General features: G+C 43.5%; 1 protein-coding gene across 14 annotated transcripts in view; it reads right to left on the bottom strand.

The window, feature by feature from the left end:
* The window catches only part of ERC2 (ELKS/RAB6-interacting/CAST family member 2), a 984,330-nt gene that overhangs the window by 143,033 nt on the left and 813,882 nt on the right, over nt 1-27,415 (bottom strand). For 3 of the 14 annotated variants that reach the window (XR_013449531.1, XR_013449532.1, XM_078076929.1), the window contains exon 20: nt 25,888-25,953. The exons of the other annotated variants lie outside the window; for them this stretch is intronic. Coding sequence is in view for 1 of the 3 variants with exons in the window: in XM_078076929.1 (XP_077933055.1) it covers nt 25,927-25,953 (27 nt within the window). In the remaining 2 variants the exon portion in view is untranslated. The remainder of the gene's footprint in view (nt 1-25,887; nt 25,954-27,415) is intronic. 14 annotated transcript variants of the gene reach the window in all.

The following is a 27,415-nucleotide window of genomic DNA, read 5'->3' as shown; positions in this document are numbered from 1 at the left end:
TAAAACACCCCGAGAATCATCTGTGTGATTTTCAGCTATTTAGGTCTTCCTCCTTTTCCTCCTCTTCCTGCTACATATTCCCATGGCCTCATCCTCTGCATGTAGCAAGGACAAAGTAACCAGGACCAGTTAGCACCCCAGACAAGGGTGCTGAACTTAGTCCTCTTGATGAGTAAGGCTTGCTCCAAGCCAGCTAGTCAAGAGGAGATCAAAAGAAACCCACAGGTTTCAGGCCCTCCAGCCAAGCAACCCCTCAAGCTCCAGTGCCCCTTTGCCCCTGGCCTGCCCAGCTGGGCCACCCATGCTAAGCTCTCAAACTGGTATGAAAAACTCGCTGCATGCTTGGTTTTTCAGAAGGCGCACTGCCCAACCAACTGCAGGACACACTTCGGGTGCTGGGTGACAGCACCTGCCAATCAGATGGCTTTGTCTCGTGAGCCTACTTCCCCTGAGCTTTGAGAACGCGGTTCCCAATCTGACTTTCATGTTTCAGGGCTGAAGTTTCAAGGACGCATCTGGACAAAATATGCTTTCCATGTAGGCCAATTTATTTATTTATTGCTTATGACATTGTACTTGGCAGCTAAGGAGATATAAAACAATTTGAACCACTCTGCAGAAAACGGTTGCAGAGTTGCCACTGGAGACCCCAGTGGGAGATAATGGAGGCGAAAGGAATCTTGCAGATCTTTCTGTAATTGACAGGCAGAGCCCCAAGAGGCAAGCGCGGCCAACGGGCATTCCTGTTAGGAGCTCACTTACATCTCTTTCCAGCCTCAACTCCTGCTTTGGCACAAGCAGGAGACCAGAGGCATGTGTTGGAAGCTTCGTCTGACAGGACAAATGAAGGCAGCATGAGGGCTTTTGCCATCCACCCCTCATCACTGGGGTAGACGGAATGTTTTGAAGTGTCTTTTGAACACTTGCTAACACAGTGGCAGATGCTGACTGCTTCCTTCTGCCCTTCCTCTGCTGACACCCTCTGTGTCCAACTGCTGACCCTAGCCTGACTTTGCCTGAGGACTTCTAGAGCCCCCAAGGTCCACCCTACACAGGCTTATGGCAGGGGAGGAGTATGAAGGTATGGATGCCTTGGGGGAGCAGCCCTCAGCCAATGACTAATGGGAGGCAGTGTATACACACCCCAGCTCCCTCCTCCTCCCTCCCAAGCAGGTGACTCTAAGGCCTGTGTCTTACACTGGCTCCCAGAGGTGCCCTGCAGGATTAAGGTCCAGGTACCAGTTACCCATAGTGGTGACCCCCAATAAAGGAGTCCATCCCTGTCCCACTCCTCCACTGCCTTATTGATGTTTCCCAGGGATGTGTCTCTCCCGCTGTCTATCACTTACTCTGCTTTCCCGGTACCCCAAACATCATCATACCAGCTTAGCACTTCTTTTTCCAGAGCTGAGACTCATTGGTCTACCTGGGTCATGTGCCCATCCCTGAACCAATCACTGCAACCCAAGGGATAGCTCCCTCTGAGTGATCAAGTCTGGGGGCAGAGGATTCTGATTGGCTGACTTGAGTCATGTGCCCATACCCGACACAGTGTGGGCTGCTGGTATCAGAAGAGAGGGAGACAGATTATGGTCAGAGGACAGCAGTAGATCGTAGCCATACACCACTACCAGGCACTGAATGCATTTCACACACTTGCTCATGAAAAATCTCTCTCCCCTGATGCAGTTACAGGAATAAGAAGAGGACTGAAATACCATCACCATGCAAGGGGATCTGAGTAACCCTGACTTGTCAGCCTATGACAAGGCTTAGCCATGGGGTCATAGTAGCCACAGGTGTTTAGCCAAGCAAGTGCTGCTAAGTCCCAAACCCACAGGCTTTTCCCAGTGTCCAGTCCCAGCTGACTGGCAGCCCTGACATGACAAGTCAAAGCCAAGTGTCAGGACACCTGTCAAGATATCACAGCACCTCAGGGCATATGGGGTGGGCAGATCATAGCTGCACTGACCCTTCTCCAACCCACAGAGCAACATGTGCCTACCACCTTCAACAGAAAAGCCATTCTTCCCTGCAGAAACAAGGACACAGGAAAGAAAGTGAACATTTGAAACTGTGTATCGTTTCCTGTTTATTAGGGGCTGGGACTTTGTTTTCTTAAAAACTTTTGTTCTGTCAACATATTCAGAACAAGCAACAGGAGTCACCTGCTCTGAAAGCCCCAAGATGCCCATCCACGGGGTGCTCTTGGCTGCCCCATGCAGCGGAAACATGTGCTTCCTGGCTGATCCCCCTACACCCCAGGCCTTCCACAAATTACAAATTATAACCCCATCTCACCTCTGCAGACCTCAGCTCTGGTGTGTCAGGTCAGAATGATATTTGGATGATGATTTAGCCAAGTCAGGCCTGTCTGTCATCCTAGACTCCCTCCACTCCACAACCAAATACAGTTGACTCTCCCTCCCAGATATCTCTGGAATCCAGCTGCCTCTCTCCATCCCTAATCCTACCCTTCCTTTATACATACCACACTTCCTTAGCCTCCCAACAGTATCCCTGTATTCACTCTCTCTCCTCCACTCATTCTTGGCAATGCCACCAGAGGTATCCTTCTAAAGCACGCACATCTGATCATGTCCCTGCTCAGGTTTTTCTTTCAATGGTTTCCAAGTTCCCTTATAATAAAGTTCAAACTCCTTAAATAGTAAGAACTCTTTCTGACTTCAGTCCCTACTGATAATCTTTAGCCTCATTCTTTGCCATTCTGCCTCTTTGCCTTCTCTACTCCAGATATATTTATGAACATATATGTATATTTCTAGATTAGATCCACATTATGATATTCCTTTTATCTGGAACATTCTCCTCTACTCCGTATTTTCCTGGCTAACTCGTACCTTCCCTTTAGGCCCCAGTTTAGGGGCCACTATTTCTGGTTTCCAAAGGCATCTGGTACCTTCTCCATCTCAGCATTTCTTTTACCATTCCACAATTGCTTGCTTATCCATTTTCCTATCTCTAGCCTGGAAGGGTCACTGAACATAGAGTTTGTCTTATTCATCACCGTACCCTCAGCTTCCAATGCAAACTGGCACACGATAGAAGCATAGTTCATATTTGTTAAGTGTTGGAATATGTGACCGAATAAATGCGAGGAATCTTGCATGCTCAGACTTTCCACTGGTTGAATTTGAGGTCACATTTTCTGTACAGACAACTGAGATCGATTCAGCATACTGCCCCCCCCCTTCAGATAAAATGTCAGTTATGCCCCACATTTATTTCACTCGATACTCCTTTTGGCTCCTGATGTTTATGGTCAAGGTATAAAAATGTCTCCGTCACAACTTTCACCTCTAGAATTGAGTGCCTGGTGTGGGGAAGAGAGTACAATCTTTGACACAATCTAGGGCAAGTGGACCTCCAAGGGTTTGAAGAGAAATACAAGAGTGTGCACTGTGCTTTGGCCTGAAGAGCCTGGGCGTGGGGGATGGGCAGGAGTTTCTGTTTCCTTGATCATCCAACTTTGATTTTTTTTCTTCCTTGCTCAGCATCTGATGGTGTTAGCATTCCGAGGGCATTAAAACAAGGTCAAGAAGGCATTCTGGGATGTGAATGTTTGGCAAGAGTTTAAATAGTAGTGATTTTGCCTAAGGAAGCATATTAATTGCAGGGGTGGTGGTGGTATGCTGTGAAATACAGCATTCACGTGCACACGCTTGGGTGCGATGTCCCGCAGATACGGGTTTGAGTCCCAGCCCTACCATTTATAAGCCGTGTGATTCCTGCCCAGGTACCTAACCTCTCAGAGGTCCAGTTATCTCATCTACAAAACAGAGATAATAATAAAACACCAATCCTTGCAGGGCTATTTGTAAAGAGTAAAGTAGGGAATGCACATAAAACACCTAGCACAGCACCTATCCTATGTAAACATTCAGAAAATGTGAGCTAATCTTCTTCATATTATAACAGTGGACCCTACCCTCCTTCAGATGCTAGGAAGTAAGAAACACCAGCCTGACCTATAGGTCTATTTCTGCTACGTCCAATACATCGACACTGGTTCAACCCCTATATTCATTCTCTCTTGCTGTCTATGACAATTTACTATATATTTAGCAGATTAAAAAATCCACTTATTATCTGCCTGCTCTGGGTCTCCCAAGACCAAAATCAAGGTGTGGGTACAACTGCTGTCTTCTCTGGAGGTCTGGCATTAACCTACTTCCAAGCTCATTCAAGTCATTGGCAGTATTCAGTTCCATGTGGTGGTGGGACTTTCCTCGGTGACTGTCGGCTAGGGGTCATTCTTAGCTTCTAGAAGCGTCGAGCATTCTATGGCTTGTGGCACGTTTCCTCTATCTTCAAAACCTCTCCTCACACTTAGAATCACTCTGACCTCTCTCTCTGCCCCATCTTTCCTTCTTCTTCCCTCTTCCACTGTATCTCTCTGACTCTTACTTTACTACTTACTTTTAAGGGCCCATGCCATTGCTTTGGGTCCACTTGGATAACCCAGGATATGTTCCCTATTTCAAGATCAGCTGATAAGTAACCTTACTTCCATCTGCAAAGTCCCTTCACCCAGTGTCTGGATTGGTGTTTGACTGAGTAACAAGGGATGGGAGTCTTGCGGAGATGTCTTTGGATTCTGCTTAAACACACCCCGTTAGTTTTACTTTAAAATCTGCTACAAAATCCATGTCAGCACAGCACACTCACTAGGTGTTCAGTTTTGGCTGTTTTGTGAAGTTGGCTTAGCTAGGAACAAAAACATGAAAAAGTTCTTTTCAAAAAGAATAGCCCACCTTCTTTCCTGAGAGACGAACTGCTCTGTTCAATATGGAGTTTTTAATCCATTTATCAGGGAAACTCCCTTCATTCTTCTCTTTTCCACTTCCTGCCTAATAAAATCCATACTATTTTAAGGTATTTAAATATTGTAGCTGTAAGGTTTTTAATTTGGAGGCTCAAATCTGGCTTTCAAATGTCAGTCGGCAGTGTCCAAACATAGAAGACTCTCGGGCAATTCTGAATTAATTCAAACAAGACAGCATGGGCTGAGAAACTTGAGATTCAGGTTGGAATATATTTGCCAATTGGCAACTGATTCCATTCTCATCAGTTTACCAGACCCATCTGACATAGAAAATTAAAATTCTGGGTCTCAGAAATACTTACAAATATGTCCAAAGACATAGACACAAAATCGTTTACCACAGTCTTGTGTGTCATAACAAAAATGGCAAACAGTCTAAATACCCAAAAATAATAAATAAATAAATAAATAAATACCCACCAAATGTGACTGGTTAAATAAATGTTGGCAAGAGAATTCCATGGAATAGTCCTATAGCTATTAGAAAAGAATGAGGAAGATTCATATGTACTTAAATGGAAGGCTTAGCAAGACATACTGTTAGGTGAAAACTGCAAATCACAGAAGAATCTGTATAATATGATCCAGTTTGTGTTAGAAATGAACTCTGTAAATGTACATATATTTTGCAAATGCATATGAAGGGCATATCTACCAATTAATTGGCATATACTGCTTCTGGGGACAAGTGTGGAGTTGGGGGATAGGAGGAAAGGGGCATTAAAGTTTTAAGCTGTTTACCTCAGTATAGCTTAAATCTTTTACAACGAGAATTGAATCATGAATTAATTGTAGACTAAGAACATTGGGTGAAAGGGCGCCTGGGTGGCTCAGCTGGTTAAGCGACTGCCTTCGGCTCAGGTCATGATCCCAGGGTCCTGGGATCGAGTCCCGCATCGGGCTCCCTGCTCAGCAGGGGGTCTGCTTCTCCCTCTGACCCTCTTCCCTCTCGTGCTCTCTGTCTCTCATTCTCTCTCTCAAATAAATAAATAAAATCTTAAAAAAAAAAAATTAAATAAAAAAAAAAAAGAACATTGGGTGAAATATCCCACATTGGACATACCACAGAAGAGTAGGGGCATGTAGGACTTCTACAGATGGGACTTGAGACATGATCTTATTTGAAAGTGTTTCAGAAATCAAATCTAAAATGAATCATCTCCGAGCATTTCAGCTGAAAATTCCATGCTTAATAATTGCTGCAGTAGGAGCCAAGCCTAAACCAGGCTGGACAAGAGAGGATAGTTTCTAGATGACGTGGCCTTCCACAGACCTGGCACATAGTAGGTGCTCAATAAATACTTGAAGAATACAACAAGTGGCACTATTCAATTTGGGGACGTATGGCGCCTGCCTTTGATTAAGTCAAGCATACTAAAATTGTAGTATGTCTACTACATATATAGTATATATACATATATATAATACATAATATATAATATATAATATATAATATTCAACCCAATCTCAAGAATGGATGGGAAGGCAAATGATTCCATTGTAGAATACAGGCAAGGAAGATTTGGACTGTAGGCAATCCCGATGTATTTTCAAATAGAACGAGACAAACAAAGAACCCCCTGAAAAACCAGATTCTAACTCTATGCAGCCCCCTAGGATAAAGTTCTTACAGGGTGCATGCCAGAGTAACCAGAGAAGAAGAAAAGGACTCAGAGGAGGAGAAAGTTCTCCACAGTTCCTACCCCTTCATCTGTGGAATTTAGGGGCTGGAATAAATGATTGCTAACCTCCCTCCCAGCACCAACCTTCCTGTAATCTGTAAATGGCTGCTCTGGTGGCCAAGTAGCCTCAAAGGAGTTGGAATCCCCTGGCTTCAAAGGAACAGAGCCTTGGGTTTGCATGTCAAATGTCAGTGTAAACCTAAGCCCAGCCCCCACCTTCTCCACAGATCACCTGTCAGGGGCTAAGCTGCAGGAGTCAATGTGGCCCCTTCATTTTGAAGGGCCAGTTGGAAAGGGAGGCAGAATGTGGCAAACTGTTACCCCAATGCCCTCAAGCATAAAACTGTATTATTTTTAGCTCTTAAAATGCCTTTTTTTTTTTTACTCTTACTCTTTTTATTCTGTTATGGCCATAACTTCAACCTTGACTTTACCATCATTAAATAAGTGACTAAGTAAATAAATACATAAAGTGAACATGAGTAACACATTGGCTCTTGGACTCTAAGCTGGGGAATTCAGGGAACCCCATTTCTGGAGATGGATGCATACTCTTCACCGCTGTTGGCTTGTTTCTGCCAACCACTGAACAACATTTTGTAGTGTGACTATCCTGTGAGCCATCAACTTGTTTCTAAATTGTACCAGATGCTCATGCACTAACACAGCCTCATGTTTCCATCACATTTTTATGTTTTGATGATGTACACCCTCGCCACTCGAAGTGTGGTCCACGCACCAGCAGCATTAACATTGCCTGGGAGTAGGGTTGCCAGATAAAATATAGGAAATTCAAATTTTACTGGGTATCCAGCTTTTTTTTTCCTCTCTAAATCTGGCAACCCTACCTGGGAGCCTGTTAGAAATGCAGAATCTCGGGCCCCACCCAGAACTGCGGAATCGGAATCTGCATTTAATAAGACTCTGGGTGGTTGTAAAATCCAAAAGGCACTAGTCTACTTGGCTCCTGCAATTTTAACCTTTTACTTTTAGGCCCTGCTGGCAAATTCTGATCTCACATCTGCATCAAATGCAGATGAAAAGAATAATCCGTCAACAAGGTTGGGTTTGTGTGTCTCCCTCATTGGACTGTTTTGGAATGTATTCTATTTGTTAATGTGTGCATTTTTCAACCTGCGCATGCAGGGCACCCCACTTTCAACCACTGATCAGCCAGAGCTGGTCCTACAGGCTGAATCCCATCACTCCAGAGGAGACGCCAGGCTGTGTTAATTGCTTGCTGGGTGGTGGGGAGGAGGGGCGGGGTTACCATCTCTCCTTTGATCAGGAGGGAGAAGTAATGGTTTTACTTACATCCTGCTTTCCCTCTGCACAGGCTGAGAGCCCGAGGATCCATTTCAGCCTCTCTCTTTCTTCCTAGTATTCTGTTACTGCCTACATACCGCGGCCCAGGGCTTCAGGGGGAAAAACCAAATGCTCTTTGTGGTACACCCACATGACAGGCTTCAAAATGGAAACAATATTTAAGTTAAACCTGGAAGATCAAGTTTGCTCAAATCTTGCAACACAGGGAGCTTTTGAAAACTTCAGCAGGTCTGTGTTTGATGGGGAGAGGCGAGCAGGGATGGAGAAGTAAGGCCCTGTTAACAGACAATGAATACACATGGGAATCAACATTTCCCTTTATTCCTGCTAAGTAATGAGGAGAATAATAATGCACCTAGACAGACCCTCCAGAATTTCAAGGTATCTTTATAGCCACTCTCTTCTTCAGCCTATAGAATAATTTTTTTAGGGAAGGGGTGAAGATGTAGAAGGTAGTCATCATTAGCCTCATAGGACAGAGAAGGTACAATAAAGTAAACAAATTTTAGAAGTCAAAAAAACCAAGACACGTCCCTTAAGTGGCACATCTCCTGACTCCTAAAATAGTTCTTTCCCCCTGTTCATTTATTTGGTCATCCCAAACTACTTGGACTTCAATAATCCCTCATGGGATTTCAGAGCTGGAAGAAACCTTAAAAAGATTCACAGAATCCTGTTATGGGTTGAATCTTGTGCCTTCCAAATTCATATGTTTAAGTCCTAACCCCCATAACTCAGAATGTGACCATATTTGAAAATAGGGTCACTGCAGATATAGTTAGTTAAGGTGAGGACATACTGGAACTCAAATCCAACATGACTGCCATCCTTATAAAAAGGAGAATACTGGACACAGACATACCCACTCAGGGAGACAGCCATGCGAAGATGAAGGTGGAGGTCTGGTGATGCATCTCCAAGCCAAGGAATGCCACACATGTCCAACAAACCAACAAAAGCTGAAGAAGAGGCATGGAACAGATTCTGTGTCACAGCCCTCAGAAGGGACCAGCCCTGCTGACGCCCTGACTTTTAGCTTCCAGAACTGTGGAACAATCGATTTCTGTTGTTTAAGCCACCAGTTTGAGGTCTTTGTTACAGCAGCTCTAACAAACTAATACAAATCCTAAGGGGGAAAGTGCCATCTTGGCAGGAATGCTGATGCCAGGCATGGGGTAGAAGGCTTCCTGTGCATCGTCACATAAAATCTGGGAGGTAGGGACTAGAAACGAGGAAGCTAAGGCTCAGAGAGGCTGAGCTACTCAGTCAAGATGACACAGCTAGCACATGGCCATGCTGGATCAACACTTGGGCAGTCTGAGACCAGACCCTCTTCTCTTAACCACTAAACCTCACAACCTCAAGCAGACTGGCCAGGACAACTGACTCACATCTAATAAGCCCTTTCAGTAAGCATGACAGGCACTTTTAGGAACTCATAACACCACCACGAGGTAGAAATGAACATTGTCTATGTTTCACAGAGGAGGAAGGGGAGACGATGAGGTTCAATGACTGGTCCAAAGTCACATAGCTCATTGGTAGTAGAGCTGAGGTTTGAACCAGGTCTGTGAACTCTAGCAGGAGCCTAGAGAGCTCAGATTTGCTGGGTCTCAGTGGCGGTGTGTGTCCCTTTCCAAATTACCATCTCCTTCCTCCCATGTCTTGATGAGGGCGCCATCCTTCAGTCTCTCTACCCAGCATGCACACCCTGACTGTCATTCCCTTTTTCTATATCTTAATGCACACACACGGACATTTTCAGAGAGTTCATTTCTCTTCCCCTGCCCTACAAGAAAGCTCTGCTTCTTCCAAGTAGTGCAGAAGATGGCTTCATGGCTATAAAGTCTATGAAATTGCTTCAGTCTATGGGTCAAACTCTGATAATGTTCTAAGTCAATTCCAGGAATTCTCCTGGGCCACACATGTAGAGTGCATCTGGATGTAGAGCAGTGGTTCTCGGCCAAAGGCAATCTTGCCCCCGCGCGGGAACATCTGCAATCTCTAGAGTCCTTTTTGGTTGTCACAGCTGGGGTGCAGGGATGCTACTGGCATCTAGCAAGTAGAGACCAGGGATGCTGCTAAACATCCTACACTGCACAGCTGCACAACAAAGAACTATCCAGCACCAAATGTCAATACCGTTGGGCTGGAGAAATCCTGATACAACGTGTGCCTTCCAGAGGCAAACTGCCCATGAACAAATTCCAGCTCCACTGCTTCTTCCTTCTGCAACCAGGGGCCATTTTCTTCACTTTCTAGGGTCCAGTGTTCTTATCTTCAAAATGAGACAAATAATAGTACCCACATTATGGATTTGTTTGGGGAGGGGGAGGGTGCATGAGTTAGTCCATGACAATGCACTCAGTCAAGTGCCTCGCACAGCATAAGCGCTCAGGAGAGTCATCCTTATTATTTCCAAAGCTGGAAGTTAGGTGTCTGACCGTGGGGCTCCCATAGCTGCTGCTCAAATGTACTATTCTGCAGTTTTAGCTGGGATGGGCAGTCGTGGACTTAATGAATGCCTGACTCAGGCACTTACCATATGCACAAACAGCAAGGTGCAACAGAGAAGGAAGTTTCTTTGTTTCAAAAGCAAAATCAGGCACAATAGATGATTTAGGCCATCCCTCTCTAAAACCTTTAAAAGTATTCAGAAATTCCCTTTGGAATCTTCTCAAAGGTCTCCATTTATCTATGTAAGTAGCATTTACATCATTTTGACAACATGCCAGACACTACATGGTTTAATGGATTTAATCCTCAAAACACCCCCATGAGATGGGCACTGCCTTCCCTGGTTCTTTTTAAACAAAACCACTTCTGAAGTATCAGGACCCAAGATCAATCACTGCCTTATTAAGTTTTCATTCAATATTATTGTTTGTCCTACTACATTATGGCTATTGTCTCCTGGTAGGCTCCCCAATCCTCACCACAAGCATAGGAATTTTAGCAACATGACATAGGCTTTTGTGGGTTAGCTTGGGCACCCAGCACACTGTTTAGCATATACAATACAGGTTTTCCCTGCTATCTGAAAGTTTCTTATGAAACCTTTCCTAAGCCAAAATGGTATAAAGTGAAGAAGCAATTACCCTTAATTTATGCAGAAAGTTTTTTAGCATTCCCAGACCCAAAAAATAACTGCTCTCAGTTTTTCTGACACCTTAGGACACATCTTACTAATGGATGCACAAAATAAATCAAGAAAAAGCACAGATGCTCACAGACCCAGGTGAAAACTATGGTGGCCTGATCCTTTTTTTTTATTTTACATTTTTTTAAAATTTTATTATGGTATGTTAATCACCATACATTACATCATTAGGTTTTTAAAATTTTTTAAAATTTTATTATGTTATGTTAGTCACCATACATTACATCATTAGTTTTTGATGTAGTATTCCTTGATTCATTGTTTGCATATAACACCCAGTGCTCCATTCAGTATGTGCCCTCTTTTATACCCATCACCAGGCTAACCCATCCCCCCACCCCCCTCCCCTCTAGAACCCTCAGTTTGTTTCTCAGAGTCCATAGTCTAAAGCTGTAATCATCAAGACAGTATGATACTGGCACAAAAACAGACACACAGATCAATGGAACAGAATAGAGAGCCCAGAAATGGACCCTCAACTCTATGGTCAACTAATCTTCCACAAAGCAGGAAAGAATGTCCAATGGAAAAAAGACAGTCTCTTCAACAAATGGTGTTGGGAAATTTGGACAGCCACATGCAGAAGAATGAAACTGGACCATTTCCTTACACCACACACAAAAATAGACTCCAAATGGTTGAAAGACCTAAATGTGAGACAGGAGTCCATCAAAATCCTAGAGGAGATCACAGGCAGCAACCTCTTCGACCTCAGGCGTAGCAACTTCTTTCCTAGAAACATCACAAAGGCAAGGGAAGCAAGGGCAAAAATGAACTATTGGGACTTCATCAAGATAAAAAGCTTTTGCACAGCAAAGGAAACAGTCAGCAAAACCAGAAGACAACCGACAGAATGGGAGAAGATATTTGCAAATGACATATCAGATAAAGGGCTAGTATCCAAAATCTATAAAGAACTTATCAAACTCAACACCCAAAGAACAAATGATCCAATCAAGAAATGGGCAGAAGACATGAACAGACATTTTTCCAAAGAAGACATCCAAATGGCCAACAGACACACGAAAAAGTGCTCAACATCACTCAGCATCAGCAAAATCCAAATCAAAACCTCAATGAGATAGCACCTCACACCAGTCAGAATGGCTAAAATTAACAAGTCAGGAAACGACAGATGTTGGCGAGGATGCAGAGAAAGGGGAACCCTTCTACATTGTTGGTGAGAACACAAGCTGGTGCAGCCACTCTGGAAAACAGTATGGAGATTCCTCAAAAAGTTGAAAATAGAGCTATCCTACGACCCAGCAATTGCACTACTGGGTATTTACCCAAAGATACAAATGTAGTGATCCGAAGGGGTACGTGCACCCCGATGTTTATAGCAGCAATGTCCACAATAACTGGACTATGGAAAGAGCCAAGATGTCCATCGACAGATGAATGGATAAAGAAGATGTGGTATATATATACAATGGAATATTATGCAGCCATCAAAAGGAATGAAATCTTGCCATTTGCAATGACGTGGATGGAACTGGAGGGTATTATGCTGAGCGAAATAAGTCAATCAGAGAAAGACATGTATCATATGATCTCACTGATATGAGGAATTCTTAATCTCAGGAAACAAACTGAGGGTTGCTGGAGTGGTGGGGGGTGGGAGGGATGGGGTGGCTGGGTGATAGACACTGGGGAGGGTATGTGCTATGGTGAGCGCTGTGAAATGCAAACATTTGAAAAGTGGGGGATACCTGTATATATTATATATAATCATGATTTAATTTCCCAACCATGAGTCAGATGGCTTACAAACTTTTGGAACTTTACACACCTGGGGAGAGACTTCGGTATGTGGTTTACAGAGCTGGGTCTGAACAGCCCCATGCTACATGGTGGCTGGTGTGGTGGTGGATGACAGAATAATGGGGCTCCAGAGGTCTCTGGGTCTCTGGAAAATGGGGCAACCTGAGACCTACATGTTGGGGTCGAAGACTAAGTGGAGTTGCACGTGGACAAAGGAGACGTTTCATAACAGCTGCTCTCCACTTCTGAACAAATTCTGCCATCACCTTAACTTGGATTCCATGGCTTACTCACCCCCTGTTCTATGGGACCAGTTAACTGAGGATGACCCCACATTTCAATGTCGTTGTGTCACTGTCCTAACTCCTTTAGTTCCTTCATGTGTTACCCTCCTCTGCCTCCAGCCCTGGTGTTCAGGCCACATCACACAGCCCTCTATGTCCACCATCTTAATTGTCCATGCTAATCTGTTTCTATGTGGAATTGATGACGATACAGACCACGCAATGTGGAGCTGCCCTGTGCTAACTACAGAGTCCTTGAATTCTTCTTATAACCTGCCATTGACAGAGAATTAAGAATATGGTTTACTTGGGTAAAATCACTCAAGGAGAGCAGGAACCTTATTTGTGTAGTTTCTGTTATATCACACATAGTAGGTACTTGATAAATATATGTTGAACTCATTGCTAAACAGGTGAGCATTAGTTAAGTGCTACATAATGTCGTATGTGGCGTTTTTCCTCCCAGTATCTTGTTTCATTTCTTTTCAAATAATCTGAATAATTTGTAGGCAGGAGCACGAGAGCTTAGTTGCTAATCTCATCAACAAAGAACCATCCATAGAGGAGACATGCCTTTGGCCTTGGTTGTTGGCATTTCAGATGTAATTACATTTTTCACCCTAAAATTTCCCAACAAGATTAAGAGTTACACACAAAGTCTTCTTAACCCTCTGCTCAGAATTTTGCACAAGGAGTTCTGCCCACTTTTCATGGGATTTCTGAAGGATGCCAGTGCTGGAAACCATGAAACATGAAACACAAAGGACCCGTAATCTCCTGGAACCTACCCTGCTGCACAATTCCTTGCAAGCCTCTCGAAGAACACACCACGGCCTGCAAGCATGTACTTGCTTTCCTGCAGGCAAAAAAGATGCAACATGGCCTTTCTCAACAAGCTGTTTCCAATATTTCCTTTATCTATTCTGGATCAGCCAAGATAAGAGAGTGCAAACATCTAGGAAAAAAGGCAGCTCTAGCATTTTCTTTGTCATTTCACTTGCTTTATGGCCTCTGTTGGAATGTCTCCTGACTTCACATCGTGGTGATATTTCTTGCAACAACTGAAAAGTTTTAAGCTTCTTCATGAATCTGATTCCAATTGGCTACTCACTCTGCTAGCTTTTTGGGACTGTGTATTGAGGGCTTTTGAATTTGCAGGCACATATTTTTGTTGTTGTTGCTGAGGCCGTTGGCTTGGCCCTAGGAAAGTTATGTCCAGCTGTTCCAGCCAGGGAGCTTTTGGTCCAAAGCATGAAGATCCTGGGGAGACTGGTTCCATCCACCCCTTTGGTATTGTGTGCTGATGGAGAATGATCACAGTGGTCAGACTGGTACTCAGCACCCAAGCTGATTCAGGATACAGCCATTGAGTAAACATTTAAATCTTTATAGCACATAGCAGATACTTGATACATAATTACAGAAATACTGACGCAGCCACACTGTAAGGGATGATCAGTGAGGAAGATATCAGAGGAGGGGGTAGTGGGGAAAAAAAAATCGAGGGCTAGTATTCACTGAGTGCTTATGATGTACCAGCAACTGGGCTAGCTAGCATTTTACATCATTGTCTCATTTGATCTTCATGAGAACTCCACAAGGGAGGAAAATAAAACCGTATTTTCCCCTTTTGCAGATGAGGACACTGAGGCTCAGAGAGATTAAATAATGTGCCCCAGGCCATATGGCTGTTTCAGGGCAGATCTGGGACACAGAGCTCCACCGCTGTTCCACAAACTCCTATGTGTGCCCGATGGACACTTAATTCATGAGAAGGGGAGGAAAAAGAGGAGGAAGAGGATGTGATAGAAGATATGAGCAGAAGGAAGGGAAGAAGTGGTCAATGAAGAAAACTCCTGAGGTGGAGAGGGGGAAATGGCAGAGCCCTTGCTGGCTACATCACGATTCTCAGAAAAGCAGGCTGGCCTTCCCTTTCCCATGAGAGGGGCTGGGCAGGGAGCTTGAAGACAGGAGTGGAGATCTGAAGGGGTCTGGGAAGACCTGAAATGAAGAAACCTATTTAATTCTGTTTAGTCTAGTTTTGTTCAAACTTATTTGAACATAACATGTTTTTATTATAATTTTTAAAAATAGTGTCTCTTAATATCCAATACCATCCATGCTCTAAGGAAAACCCTTAGGGAATTACTACTACAGGGGAAGAAGCAGGTGACCTAGAGCCAACTTTCTTACTTGGTAAAACAGGCACAGTGCACCTGCCTGCCACCCTCATACAACAGATGAGGGATCAGTAGAAAATCAGGACAGATGTGGGGGATTTCCTCTAAAGGAGGAAGGGAGCTGTGTGAGTGAGAGGTAGGAAAAGCACTTGGGAAACGTTTCCAGTGATGAGTGGACCAGGCACAAAGCTGCCGGGCCAAAGGCCTCCCCTCAGCGCCCCTGCCCTCGGTCTTTGCTGGAAAAGCAGTGACTGGCCCAGGGGGCGATAGAGTCCATCTCTCCCTGTCCCTGGTCCCTGCCCATGGCGACAGCCTCCTGGTTACACAAAGTTCCCAGAAAACCCCCATGGGTGGGAGTCCCAAGCCTCAGACCAGATGCTCACGCTCACCCACGAAGCATAGAAACGGCTTACAAAACAGTCTGGCCTCTGCAAACATGTTAGTGCACTCATAATTTTTAAGAATAATAACATGAAGAAAATTCACCTGGCATGTCTCAGCCCTGCACCCCCACACACGCTCAATCGCCTTCTCTGACATATTGGATTTCGCCAAGTCCCAAGCCTGTTGTATAAGGAGGGACAAAGATTGCTCTTTGGCTCTGGAACACTTCCTCATTCTCCCTCTCTCCTTTCCACATTCCATGAGAGGGAAGGACAATTCTTTTCTGTAGCCAATTGTAGTGAACGATCTGTGAGACTGAATTGCACTTCAGTTCAGCTGGTGGAGATGCAGTTACCCTAGGCAAGCTGTGCCCCTCGCAGAAGAAAACAGGCATGCTTCCATTTCCTAGCGTGTCTTTGCCTTTGGACAAAGAGGAGTGCAAAGGATTTCCTCTAGCGTGACTTCATCATGCTCCCAAGCTAGTGCCCTGGCACGAGCAGATACAACTCCAAAAAGTTTGTAAGACCATAAAGCGACCAACAGCAGCAGGAAAACGCCCAACATGCAGAGCCTGGTCACAGTCCAGTGCCATGAGGCAGTGGGGAGAGTCTCTTTTTCATCACGGAGGGGTTTTGGTTTTCTTTGTTGTTGAGGGATTTGTACAGAAACTCCTCTCAAATAATGCAGTTACATCGGAGATCAAGGTGCGTTGAAAGAAGAATGGGTGCTGGGGGATCAGCAGGGCTGCTAATTCGGCCACATGCTGACTCAGGGCTGCCACAGGCATCCGGGCTCCTGGGCTGACACCTGAGTGCAGAACAATGAACCCTCATATGCTGCCAAGAACAAACATGCTGGGCAGTGTTCATGACTCTCACACCCTCCCCCGAGCTGCAATGTGCCTACCTCTCCCTGCGGAGGTTCTCCCAACTGCCTAGTGCAGGGGAGAAATCAAACTTACAGACAAATATCAATTTGTCCATATGGAAAGACAGTCATGTGACAATGAGTAAATAACAACAACAATAGCTGGCCCAAGGCAGCAGCTAAGAGTGATGGAACCAGTATTTGAACTGGTCTGGGTTCCTGATGTCCACTCTAGGGCCGAGGTGGTTACCAACCACCGAGGACCAAAGGCTATGCAAAGTTGGAGTTATCCCCATCAAGTATATGTTTACATGATCGTATCTGTATATGAAAAGGTCCTAAAAATGGTACTTTCTCTGAATGAGGACTTTAAGAACTTCTTTTTCCCTGATTCTTCATTAAACTTTCTAAGTTTTCTACTATAAACATAAAAACTAAAAATGAGGAAAATGAAGCCATAGCTTTAAGAAGCTCAGATTTTCCAGTGAAAGTGGTCTTGGTGATTTTTATTTCAGAGCCTCATTCTATGTTTCTCTCTGAAGGATGAAGGTACCATGTCTTTAGCCATTTGGGTTTTTCCTTTTTATTCTGGGTCTAACAGGTTTCTCTGAGAAACAATTTTGCCTCACATTGATCATAACAACCTCTCTTCTACATCTTTCTGGGAGCTCTGTTTGCCCCACTCTGTGTATACGCAGTGACTGAGGCACTGTGGAAATGCTTGGGGACAGGCAGAATCCTGACTGCCAACCCAGACATCACAGGAGGGGCCTGACTTGTTTGGGCTGTGGAAAGCTCAGGAAGGCTGTAAGAAATGGCAGGGCTCCTCCTTATGCAGATTCAGCATTTCAGTGATTTTGTCACCATGGAACAGCCCTTTGAGCTGGCTGGCAAGTGTGGCCTGGTGTTTGAGAGGATCAGACCCGCCTGGGACAGATGGGGGCAGCTTAGACCAGGGTGTGGTAGGATGGAAGTTTTTGGCTGTTGTATGCTGTGATTCTTAGCATTTGCCTTACATTTCCTGGAAAATAAGGCTAGAGGGAATGGACATTCCCATCACAAAGTCTCTGATGGACACATTCATGAGGAAGGTGCCTTGTGGCCACCCAGGCAAAATGGGTTTCATGAGATCATCTGGTAACCAAGTGGGCCAACACTTCTCCGGCAGGGATCATGTCACTCTGGGGAAGGCATATGGGCAAGAGGCCTGAGAATTGAATTAAGACCCACCTGGACATGGCCAATAGCCTCCAGCCAATTGATGCCTCAATGGCAGAAAAGAAAATAGACATTCTGGTTAATACACCCAATGGTGGCCATAAATATGCACTCTTGTTTTGGATGTTATCGTCTCATTTTTCCATTTTGTTGGGGTTGTGGAGATAGTTGAAAAGAGATGGGGCTTGGGTCCCTCTCCCTGAACTACCAAGAAAATTCTGGCCCAGCTTTTTAACATTGTCTACTAATCGGATGGCTCCCCAAAGTAGGCCTCTGAAAAGTGTCTACCGTGGGTCCCTAAGCTTAGGAATGAGGCCTATGAGACTTCTCAAGTTCACATTTAATATTCCAAGAGAAATCCCTTATGCTTTCCCTGAAAATGCCACTCTGGCCATGTGTTTGAATGCTGACTCTTGTTGGAAGTTCTGGATCCACATCCAACATTAAATGGTGCCTTGACCTCATTTAGTGGCTGCTTTCTTTAAAAACCCTTTCCATCTTTCTGGTAACAAGGGGGATCCTCTGAAAAAAAGTGTGTACAACATTATGATGTACAAATGTAAGACAAAATTTATGGGCAGGATTGTCACAAATGGGTGATGTATGTCTCTCTGGGCACCTGCTAATATCTGGACCGCGCTAACTGCCATTGGCACCTCTCTCCCTGCTCTCACCCATGGCTGGATTTCCTGATGTCCACTCAGCTTATTATTTTTCTTTTAGCCTTCAGTTTTCCATAGTCCTCCCACCCATTGATATCTGTGTTCCAGATTAATTTTCACCAGATGTGAGTGTCTGGACCTCTCCAAGATTTGTTACTCTCCCTCCATGTTCCTAACCTTCTTTGGGCCATTAGTGTGATTTCTCTGACCTTGCTAGTATTCCCAACACCTCCCAAAGTAGTGTCATCTGCAACTTTCCTGCACATGCTCTTCTCTCCCCTTTACAGATCATTAATAAAGAGGTTAAACAAGACCAGACCAGCACCGCACTCTAGAGCAAATGACAAAGGGGTGGGAGAGGCTAGAGTGCTCCCTGTGCACCAGCCCTGGCACAGGAAGGATGTAATGTAATGCAACAACACTCCACTAGACACCTCCCGCCTCCGGCCCACAGTCATTTATCACCACTGTTTGTTTATGATTTCTCAGCCAGATTTCAGGTCCTGAGAGTGTGGTCATGTCCAAGCCAACATGTACTGCTTTGCCAGGTAACTCTCACAAGTTCCAGAAAAACCCACAAGAACTTATTTACTGCACTCGATTTTTCTTAAAAGCTTCTACTCCAGCCCCCAAGTCCATCATACTTGAGAACAGAAAGAGGTGGACTGAGACATTATTACCCTTCTTTCTCTTCCAAGTCATCAGCTCATAGTTGTTTGTCAAATATTTGTTGACTTTTCATGTTTTTATTTGAGCTTAAAGAAACCTTCCTCTAGAAACATGGGCTAATCTACAAGTCTCCAGCAACCAAAACCGCCTTTGCTATACCAAAGTGTCATTAAAATCAAAGGTTAACTGAAGAGGATTTTTTAGGGTAAATATGCTTAAAGACCTGCTAGAAAATGTGTAGCTGCCTTGTGCAGCTATGATCACGGGAATAGATTTCCCCTTTTGCTTTTCCTTTCTTCTGTCTTTTTTCTTATCCCCCCAATCCACCCATCTCACATTATCAACTACTTTCTTCAGTTGGCTTATAGAGTCTGCTATTCCAAGCCTGGTAGTAACAATAACAGTGATATTCTGATGAGGACTGGGCTCTTGCCATGCACCATACATGGCTAGGTGTCTTACTCACCTCCTGTCATCTAATCCTAACCACAGCCCTCTGAGGGGTGCACAATCTTCCCCAAATGAGGTAATGGAGGGACAGAGAGGGAAGGACACTTACCCAAGACCACACAGGCAAATAGTGCTGAGTCAGAATCCAAACCCAGTATCATTTAAATGCAGAGACCACATTAGGAGCCACCCTACCACAATGTCACCCAATCTCTCATAGATGAGTGGTTCTCCTTTCCTGAGTTACTGGCCCCATAAGCATCTGTGGAGGATCATAGATGCTCTCCTTGGAAGATGTGTACATACCCACAACCAAGTCTGTTAGCCATGTCAAAGAATTTGCAGACTCTTAGAGGTTTATGGACACCAGCTTAAGAATCTGTAAACTACTCTAAATTTTTCCAAGGTAGGAACTGTACTTTGTTCACTGCCTCAACACCAGTACTGAGATGAAGAAATATTTTTTGAATGAATTATTGATTGCAAAGACATTCAAGCTATGCTATCTTCCAGAGTAGCAGAGGGGGAGGAGAAAGAGGAGCAGGAGAGGTAGGAAGGAGAGGAGGAGGAGGAGGAGGAGGAGGAGGAGGAGGAAAGAAAAAGAAAAAGAAAGTGATGGAAGAGATAAAGCAAAAACATCTCACTTTGCCCAGGAATGAATTCTGCATTGGAAAAAGGCAGAGCCTTTGTCATGGTGGTTCTGAAACACCTCATAACTACTTTTGGTTACTTCTCATCTGAACTACTGAAAACAGGTTACTGAAAGTTTCTTCTGCCAGAAATAATACACTCAGAATTTTAAGATGGGAATCCAATCCTTATGAGCAGGCAAGTATCTCATGAAATGTGCCTTAGGTGACAGAATTCTTGATGCCTGAGGGTCTCAGGGGGGACTGCAAGAGCCAACGGCATATTCCCCTATGTGTAGGTCCTTTTCATCCTTCTATAACTTCAGGAGCTTGGTTTTTCTGTAGACCACTAGGCTTCACATGTCTCCCTATTATATGACCGCTGATTTTTCTTTGCAATCTTTGATATTCAAGTTGTCTCCTTCTCTTTGAGACTCAGAGGAGCTACACACTCTTGAAGTTGGACTTCAGCTATGCTTTAAACTTGGCAGTCTGCATGTCACTGCAATAAGAGGCCAAAGATTCCCATGCCAATATGCAGGCAAATAGAAAAGAGGGAGGTCAAAAGTCTGCTTTTCTTTTGGCCAGTCTGACTGGACACCTGGGGAAAACAGAAGAGAACAGGACCCCTACTCAGCCCTCCACCTCCAACAATGGCCTGCCCCAGCTTTGGCACCCAAGGTAGAAATTTGGAGGCAGTCTCATTTAGTCCTTTCTCTTACCCATCTATCAAAGTCCTGCTGGCTTCACTTCCTAGTCTCATCTAGAATTTATCCATTTGTCCCCCACTGGGTATCATTTCTCCCACTGCTCCCCTGGGTCAGCACCATCAATTATCTCACAAATGATGGAACAACCCCTACTTCTGCTCTTCCTGCCATGACAGTTTATCCTCTACACAACAGCCAGGCTTGTTCTACAACATAAATTGAATTATGTCACATTCCTGCTTAAGATCCTCTAATTTTTTTTTCATTTTTTCATTTCACTTAGGATAAAACCCGAACTCTCCACCTTGGCCTAAAAAGGCTTTACGTGATCTGGCCCCTTCCCACTTCTTCATCTTCATCTCATCATCTGAATTTTCTACCCCAGGTTATGGTCTTCGTGCTCTGTCAGCCCAGAAAGCCCTTTCCCACCTTCTGCCATTTGCATGCCTGCCTGGGACCACCTCCCAAATGCACATCCTGGCATGGTTGCCTGCTGACTCTCCTGCTTTCAACGCTTTGCATAAAACTCACTTCCTTAGAGAGATGCTTGCTGAAATCCCTTCTGAAGTAGATTAACTACTCAAGTAGGTTCCTCTTGTTAATCTTGATATCTTCCTGGTTTCCATCAAAGCAACAATCAAAATGTATAAGATTTCCACTCACAGGTAATTCTTTATTGTCTGTTTCCCTCAACTGTATTGAAAGATCCACAGCGTAGGAACCACGTCTATCTTACTCATTGTTTTCTTAGCATATAACCAAGAATTTAACCATTTGATGAAAGAATGGAGGAATAAGTGGAAAATGAATGGATAAATAAATGAATGAAAGAAAATGGCACAAGGACGAGATGCACCTGATCCTCAGCCATAGGAGACAAAGGGTGGTATCCCTATACAGAAGGTATAAAGAAACTTCCAGTTTGCAGAGAAAATGGGACTTCAGTTAAAGAGACTGAAAGCCCAAGGCTCTTTCTATGACTTCTGTCCCAGCCACTGGATTTCCCTTGTCCCGGTACAAGCACAAAGCCTAGAGTGTAGACCTTTTCTACTAAGAGAAAGCAAGGAAGATATAAACTTTCCAGCCACAATAAAATATCTCCTTCCTCATTCTTCCTGACAGGAAGTTTCCACCGGCCTCTGAGCACTGCTTCTATGTGTTAAAAAAAAAAAACCCTCCCTCGTGTCTTAGTGCTCTGTGATTCATACTTCCACTCCTGTAACAGCGTCCATGTGCTGGTGGCACAGAACTACAATTCTTCATTTTGAACAAGATGCACCTACCAGCATCGTAGCCCTTTGCCAAACTTGTTAATGCCCACATCTGTATTTTTATGAATCAGGTCCTAAAAATTTGCATATGTTTTCAATCTAAAAAGAATTCTTCCTTTCTAGTGGTTTAAGAAGTAAACATGATCTTGTGTTCAATGTCTGCTCCATTATGAGAGTTCACAGTAAAAGCTCAAATGTTCAAATGTCATGGCAGGTGCGGCACTGGATCTCCCAAGGTGCCTAGATTTGGTCCCTCATTGCTCTGCCTCATTGAATGTTCACAGAACAAAGTACCTCTTGGGCGTCCAAGGAAAGCACATCCATTCAGTGGAAATGAAGAGTTATTTGCTGACATAAATGATTGCCATATCAAGGGGATTTTCCTGGAGGAAAATAATGAAGACTTAAGCTGCTGCTTTTTCTGTTTTGCAAAGCAAGATCGAAAATGCAGTAAGGGTTCTTTTTTTTTTTTTTAAAGATTTTATTTATTTATTTGACAGAGAGAGACAACACAAGCAGGGGGAGTGGGAGAGGGAGAAGTAGACTCCCCGCCGAGCAGGGAGCCCGATGCGGGGCTCGATCCCAGGACCCTGGGATCATAACCTGAGCCGAAGGCAGACGGTTAACGACTGAGCCACCCAGGTGCCCCAATGCAGTAAGGGTTCTAAGAGCACATTTTCACAATCAAAAGTAGGGGGCAAGAGGACAATGACTGAACACACATTGCAGGGATACCCATGAGGGCAACAACTTGCTGGAGAATGTGACCCTACAGAGTCTCTGCAAGAAAACCAGAAAAATAAGACAAGCCAAAGGTAAATTCTAGGCATAGGAAAGTAGGAGTTGGGATGAGCCAGTAGGGAGGGAGAGTAGAGAGACGCTGGAAGCAGAACATAGGAATATATGTTGAATTCAAGCGGCACCAACTATGTAATTTGTGCGACCCACTGCAAAATGAAATTGTGGGGCCCCATGTTCAAAAATTATTAACAACTTGAAGACAGTGACAGCAGAGCATTAGACCAGGAGTGGAGCCCGTCTAAGGTTGGGGTTCTGTGGATTATACAGGTCACACGCTGATAAGGCTGGGCTGGGGTGTGAGGTTTATGGGGAGAAAGCCTAGCTCCAGGGGCTGTCGAAACTCTTTAGAAAAGAAACTTTCCCCAGTTCATTTTGCTCTCAGAAAACACCACCCTTGAATGCTCACAGTGAGACAAATAAATCATGCCTGGGCTAGTGTCTGGAAGTGGCAAAAGAAGGAGGAGTTGTCAGGGTTGTTATGTTAATTCCAATTTGTTGTAATTTTTGGAGTGACTTTTCCTAAACTGTGATTCATTTCCGCACCAAAACACCAGATTCAAGTCACAGACTTCTGATGCTATTATGAGCATATTACTGATGGCTAGTAAAATAACTTCTTGTGATGTTTCTTTTATAAGGGCCATAAATCAAAATATTCAAAACAGTTAATTTTTAATGTGCCACTATTATCCATCTTTAGTTATAAATTTAACGTCTCCTTAGGCCCACAGATTGTAATATGACTCAAAACATGCAACGGCTGTTCAAAAGTGGAAGGTCCCCAGTATCTCATTATTTAAATCCTTAAGCTATGGTTTTAAAAGCCTGAGGATATCTGAGCAAACTTGTTTAAAGGAGTCATAAAGGAAGATAGGTAGTTTTCCTCAGAAGTCTATAAAATTTATTATAACATATTAAAGTAGGACTATATATTAAATAATTTTCAGAAGACATTTGTTTTCTGGGGTCCACGGTGCTTGGGGAAATTCACAAAAGAATAAAGGGGGTAGGGGCTTAACACCATTGTCGCCATGTGCCTTGAACAAAGCAAGTTTCTCTAGGAGACTTGGCACCAATTCTACCCTGAGGATGACAACACAGGTCCTATCTTAGGGGATGGCAGGGTGGATAACATGAATCTTGCAAAAGAACAATAAAAATCTTTATTATTCAGGAGGAGACATGAATACAGCCCAGCATCCTAACACTTACGATGGCAGAAGAAAGAGCTTCATGGAAGAGCCTCAAGTAGGACCTGCTCTTCTCAAGGCCACCCCAGCCTCTTAGAGCCTTCCTTTGCCTACCCATCTTTGCATGCTGTGGGCACGTTTCACATACTTACTTTTTAACATTATAAAACCTTTATTTCTTATTTAATGTTGTTGTAGGTCAAGTGACATGTGTATTAAGCTTTTCTGCATGAATAAATGTAATGTTTCCCTTAAAGCTTTTTCTAGATAGGGAGAGAGTCTCTCAGATTGGACCTTAGGGATTTTTCTGGTTTCCCCACCTCTTCACACTGCAAGCTTCCCTCTGGAACCACCCTGCTTTTGGAAGAGTTGGTTCTGGTGTTGTTTTCCCCTTTGCCCAGGAAAGTGAGAAGAGAGGAGATCGATAGTCTGATGTGACTGGGAAACAGGTTCCACTCGCAGCAAATGGATCCAGGTGTCTGAAAATCAACCCCTGTGTTAATTCTCCACAGGACCAGAGAAAGCCGTCTGAGGCATTGGTGGGACCTGCAAGAGGTTTAACTAAGCAGTGAAATGCACCAATGAAATTGTCACTTGCGGGAAAACCACACCAATTACTGTTTTAAAATTTGCCTGAAGCACCACTATCATGCAATACGAAGGCAAGGCTTGGGGAAGGGCACACCTGCTAAGTTATCCCCCCAAACTGCCTCTCTAATCACAGACTTGTGACATTTCATATTTGATCCAGAAAAAGAACTGCACATTGAGTACTTTTTGACCAGAAAAAAATCACCACAGCACACAATTGACCACATTCTTTGTTCTGAACAAAATGGCATATACAGTGTCGTAAGTTCAACAGCATATCCTATGGAACCATAGGTATATTCAACTCCGGGGAGTTTATGACTTGTTAAACAACCTGCAGTATCCCGAAGAGGTGTGATGCGCAGCAGCAAGCCTCTAGAGTTCAACATTCCATTTACAGCCTTGTGGTAATTACATGTGCCACTATTCAATTATAATGCAGATAACACAGAAATAAAGGGTGGGTTCTTAATGGGTAAAAATCAGACTTCAAAAGAGCAAAACCCTCTGAAAAAAATGCAATGCATTAAATTTATAATGCAAAGCTCCGTAGAAGCACAACTGTAAAAAAAAAAAAAAAAAGCAACAGATAGAAGGCCACTAACCTGCCAACACTGATATTTCTATTCTAATTCATTTAAAGAGATACAGTTACCCATTCACCATTACTATGCCTTGATCCTTGTGTTTTCTTCAAAACTGCCACAGAAGAGATAGTACAATCCTTTAAATGGGCTTCTCAGAGATGATAGTCTCAGCTCCACGAAGATACACAGTTTTATTTTCCTTATTCCTTGCCAAACATTTGACACAACCAGAAGGACATGAGAGTCACACCACACTGGCATATCTGGTAAAAGCAAGTAGTTGGCTGAAAACCGCTACTGGAGAATTGTGACAATTTCCGAGTCCACAATCATGCCTTTAAAAAGTGAGTATAAATCCTAGCAAGGGCACAGTTTACATCTTAAATAACACAGAAACATTTGAATCGTGCTCAACCCAGCCCCAACACGGCAGAGCAATAATGTGGTTGCGGGAAGGGGTAGTAGGAAGGAGGGGGCTCTTGGGGGATGGTCACAGAACACAGAAGCAGACACGGGGCACGGTCACAAACATCAGCGAACACAATTGAGCACACATACAATACAACACCAGAATGCAATTTGTAAAAGAAAAATGATATAAAAGATGGTTTCTCACCCCTCAAAACAAAACTGGAACTTTGGTTTACAGGCCCGGCTATGCCCATATGCCCTCCTCGTCATCCTGTGGCCGGCCCGGGTAGGGAGGTGCACGGAGAGGAGAGGAGGGGAGCACCGGAATGAAAGAAGAGAAGGTTAGTTACACCGTGATGCACTGGAAAGGCACACTGATCTTCACTTTGTTTTTTAATCTTAAAGAGTGAGGGAAAAAAAATCTATAGTAACTTAAGTTCCACATCACTGGCTTGTCAAATACATAACCGAGTTTTGTATCTATGGCAACCCCACACAAAAACATTCCACCCACCCAGCTTGGACTCTGTGTCAAGATTGGATTAGAAGATTAAAATTAGTCTACATTAGCAGACGATTATATTTTTGGAAAGCATGCAATCTGAATTGCATATGCCTAAGGAGTAGATTAAACCTTTTAAGTAAGCAGAGAAGTAATTATAGTAATCAAATACCCTTAATTTCTCTTAAGCTTAGAGTATCAATAAAGGCTGAAGAAGAATTAAAAAAAAAAAAACACAACTCCATCTACTTGGGTGGAACAAACTTTTGTAGCATGCGATAATTCACATCAGTTATTTCACAAAGGCTCAAACATGCTGTGATCTTCTCGATTTGTCAGGTTCTATTTTGCTCTCAGCATAAAAGAGGATGTGCACGCCATGGAATGATTATACATTTGCAATCAAATAAGTTTCAAAGAGAAGAGAGTAAACTTTCAATTCAGTAGAATGCTTGTAGAAAGAGAATTTTGTTTAACTTAGAATTGTGCTCCACTATGGATAAACTGAAACTTATTTGGTCTGGATTCTTGTTGTTGAAAATGTTTCCAGAATGGCTCTGGCCACTTTCCTCACTTAGTGAAGTGGCCAATAGGCAGAGAAATTGAATCTTTGAAGACAGAAGTAAATCTACCATCCTGAGGTCCTGTTCTGAACAAGAATTCTCACTTTTTACTACAAGGATTGAAACAAAGTGTAGAAGACTGAGTGGTTCATTCATATCCTGATCTCACACATAATTTGGGAGCTGTGTCTTTTAATAAATCCCCAATGAAACTAGGTTTTGCCATGATTTGCTTCTTTGCTTTGAAAACCAGGAACAGGAAACAAAATAACTCGGATCATTTTCTCACCATTTGGATTCTTATTGTGTAAGTTGTTGTAATATTTGTTTGAATCATATAAAGATGCTAATATTTCACCATTTTTGATCTAGAAAAACATAGCAATTTCATACAGTTCAATCGAATCTCGCCAATAGGCTAAGGTAATTTTCATCTATTCAAGCATTCAGATCTGTGGTCTTTGAAGTGAGTTTTCATATAATTTGTTTCCTTTTATTTCTGTGTATTTTATTTTGCACACTTGAAAATATTATTCTGAGAAGAGAACCAGAGCTTACCAGACTGCCAAGGGGATCTACGGGCCACAAAGGGTTAACAATCCCCAACTGATTTGAGTCCACCAAGTGATTTGCCCTGAGTACAAAGTGGACAACTCAGTGTGAACTTG

Source organism: Halichoerus grypus, chromosome 1, assembly GCF_964656455.1.
Source record: "Halichoerus grypus chromosome 1, mHalGry1.hap1.1, whole genome shotgun sequence".
Lineage (NCBI taxonomy): Eukaryota > Metazoa > Chordata > Mammalia > Carnivora > Phocidae > Halichoerus > Halichoerus grypus.
Note: the sequence above shows the minus strand (reverse complement) of the source record. Positions and strands in the feature narration are given on the sequence as shown.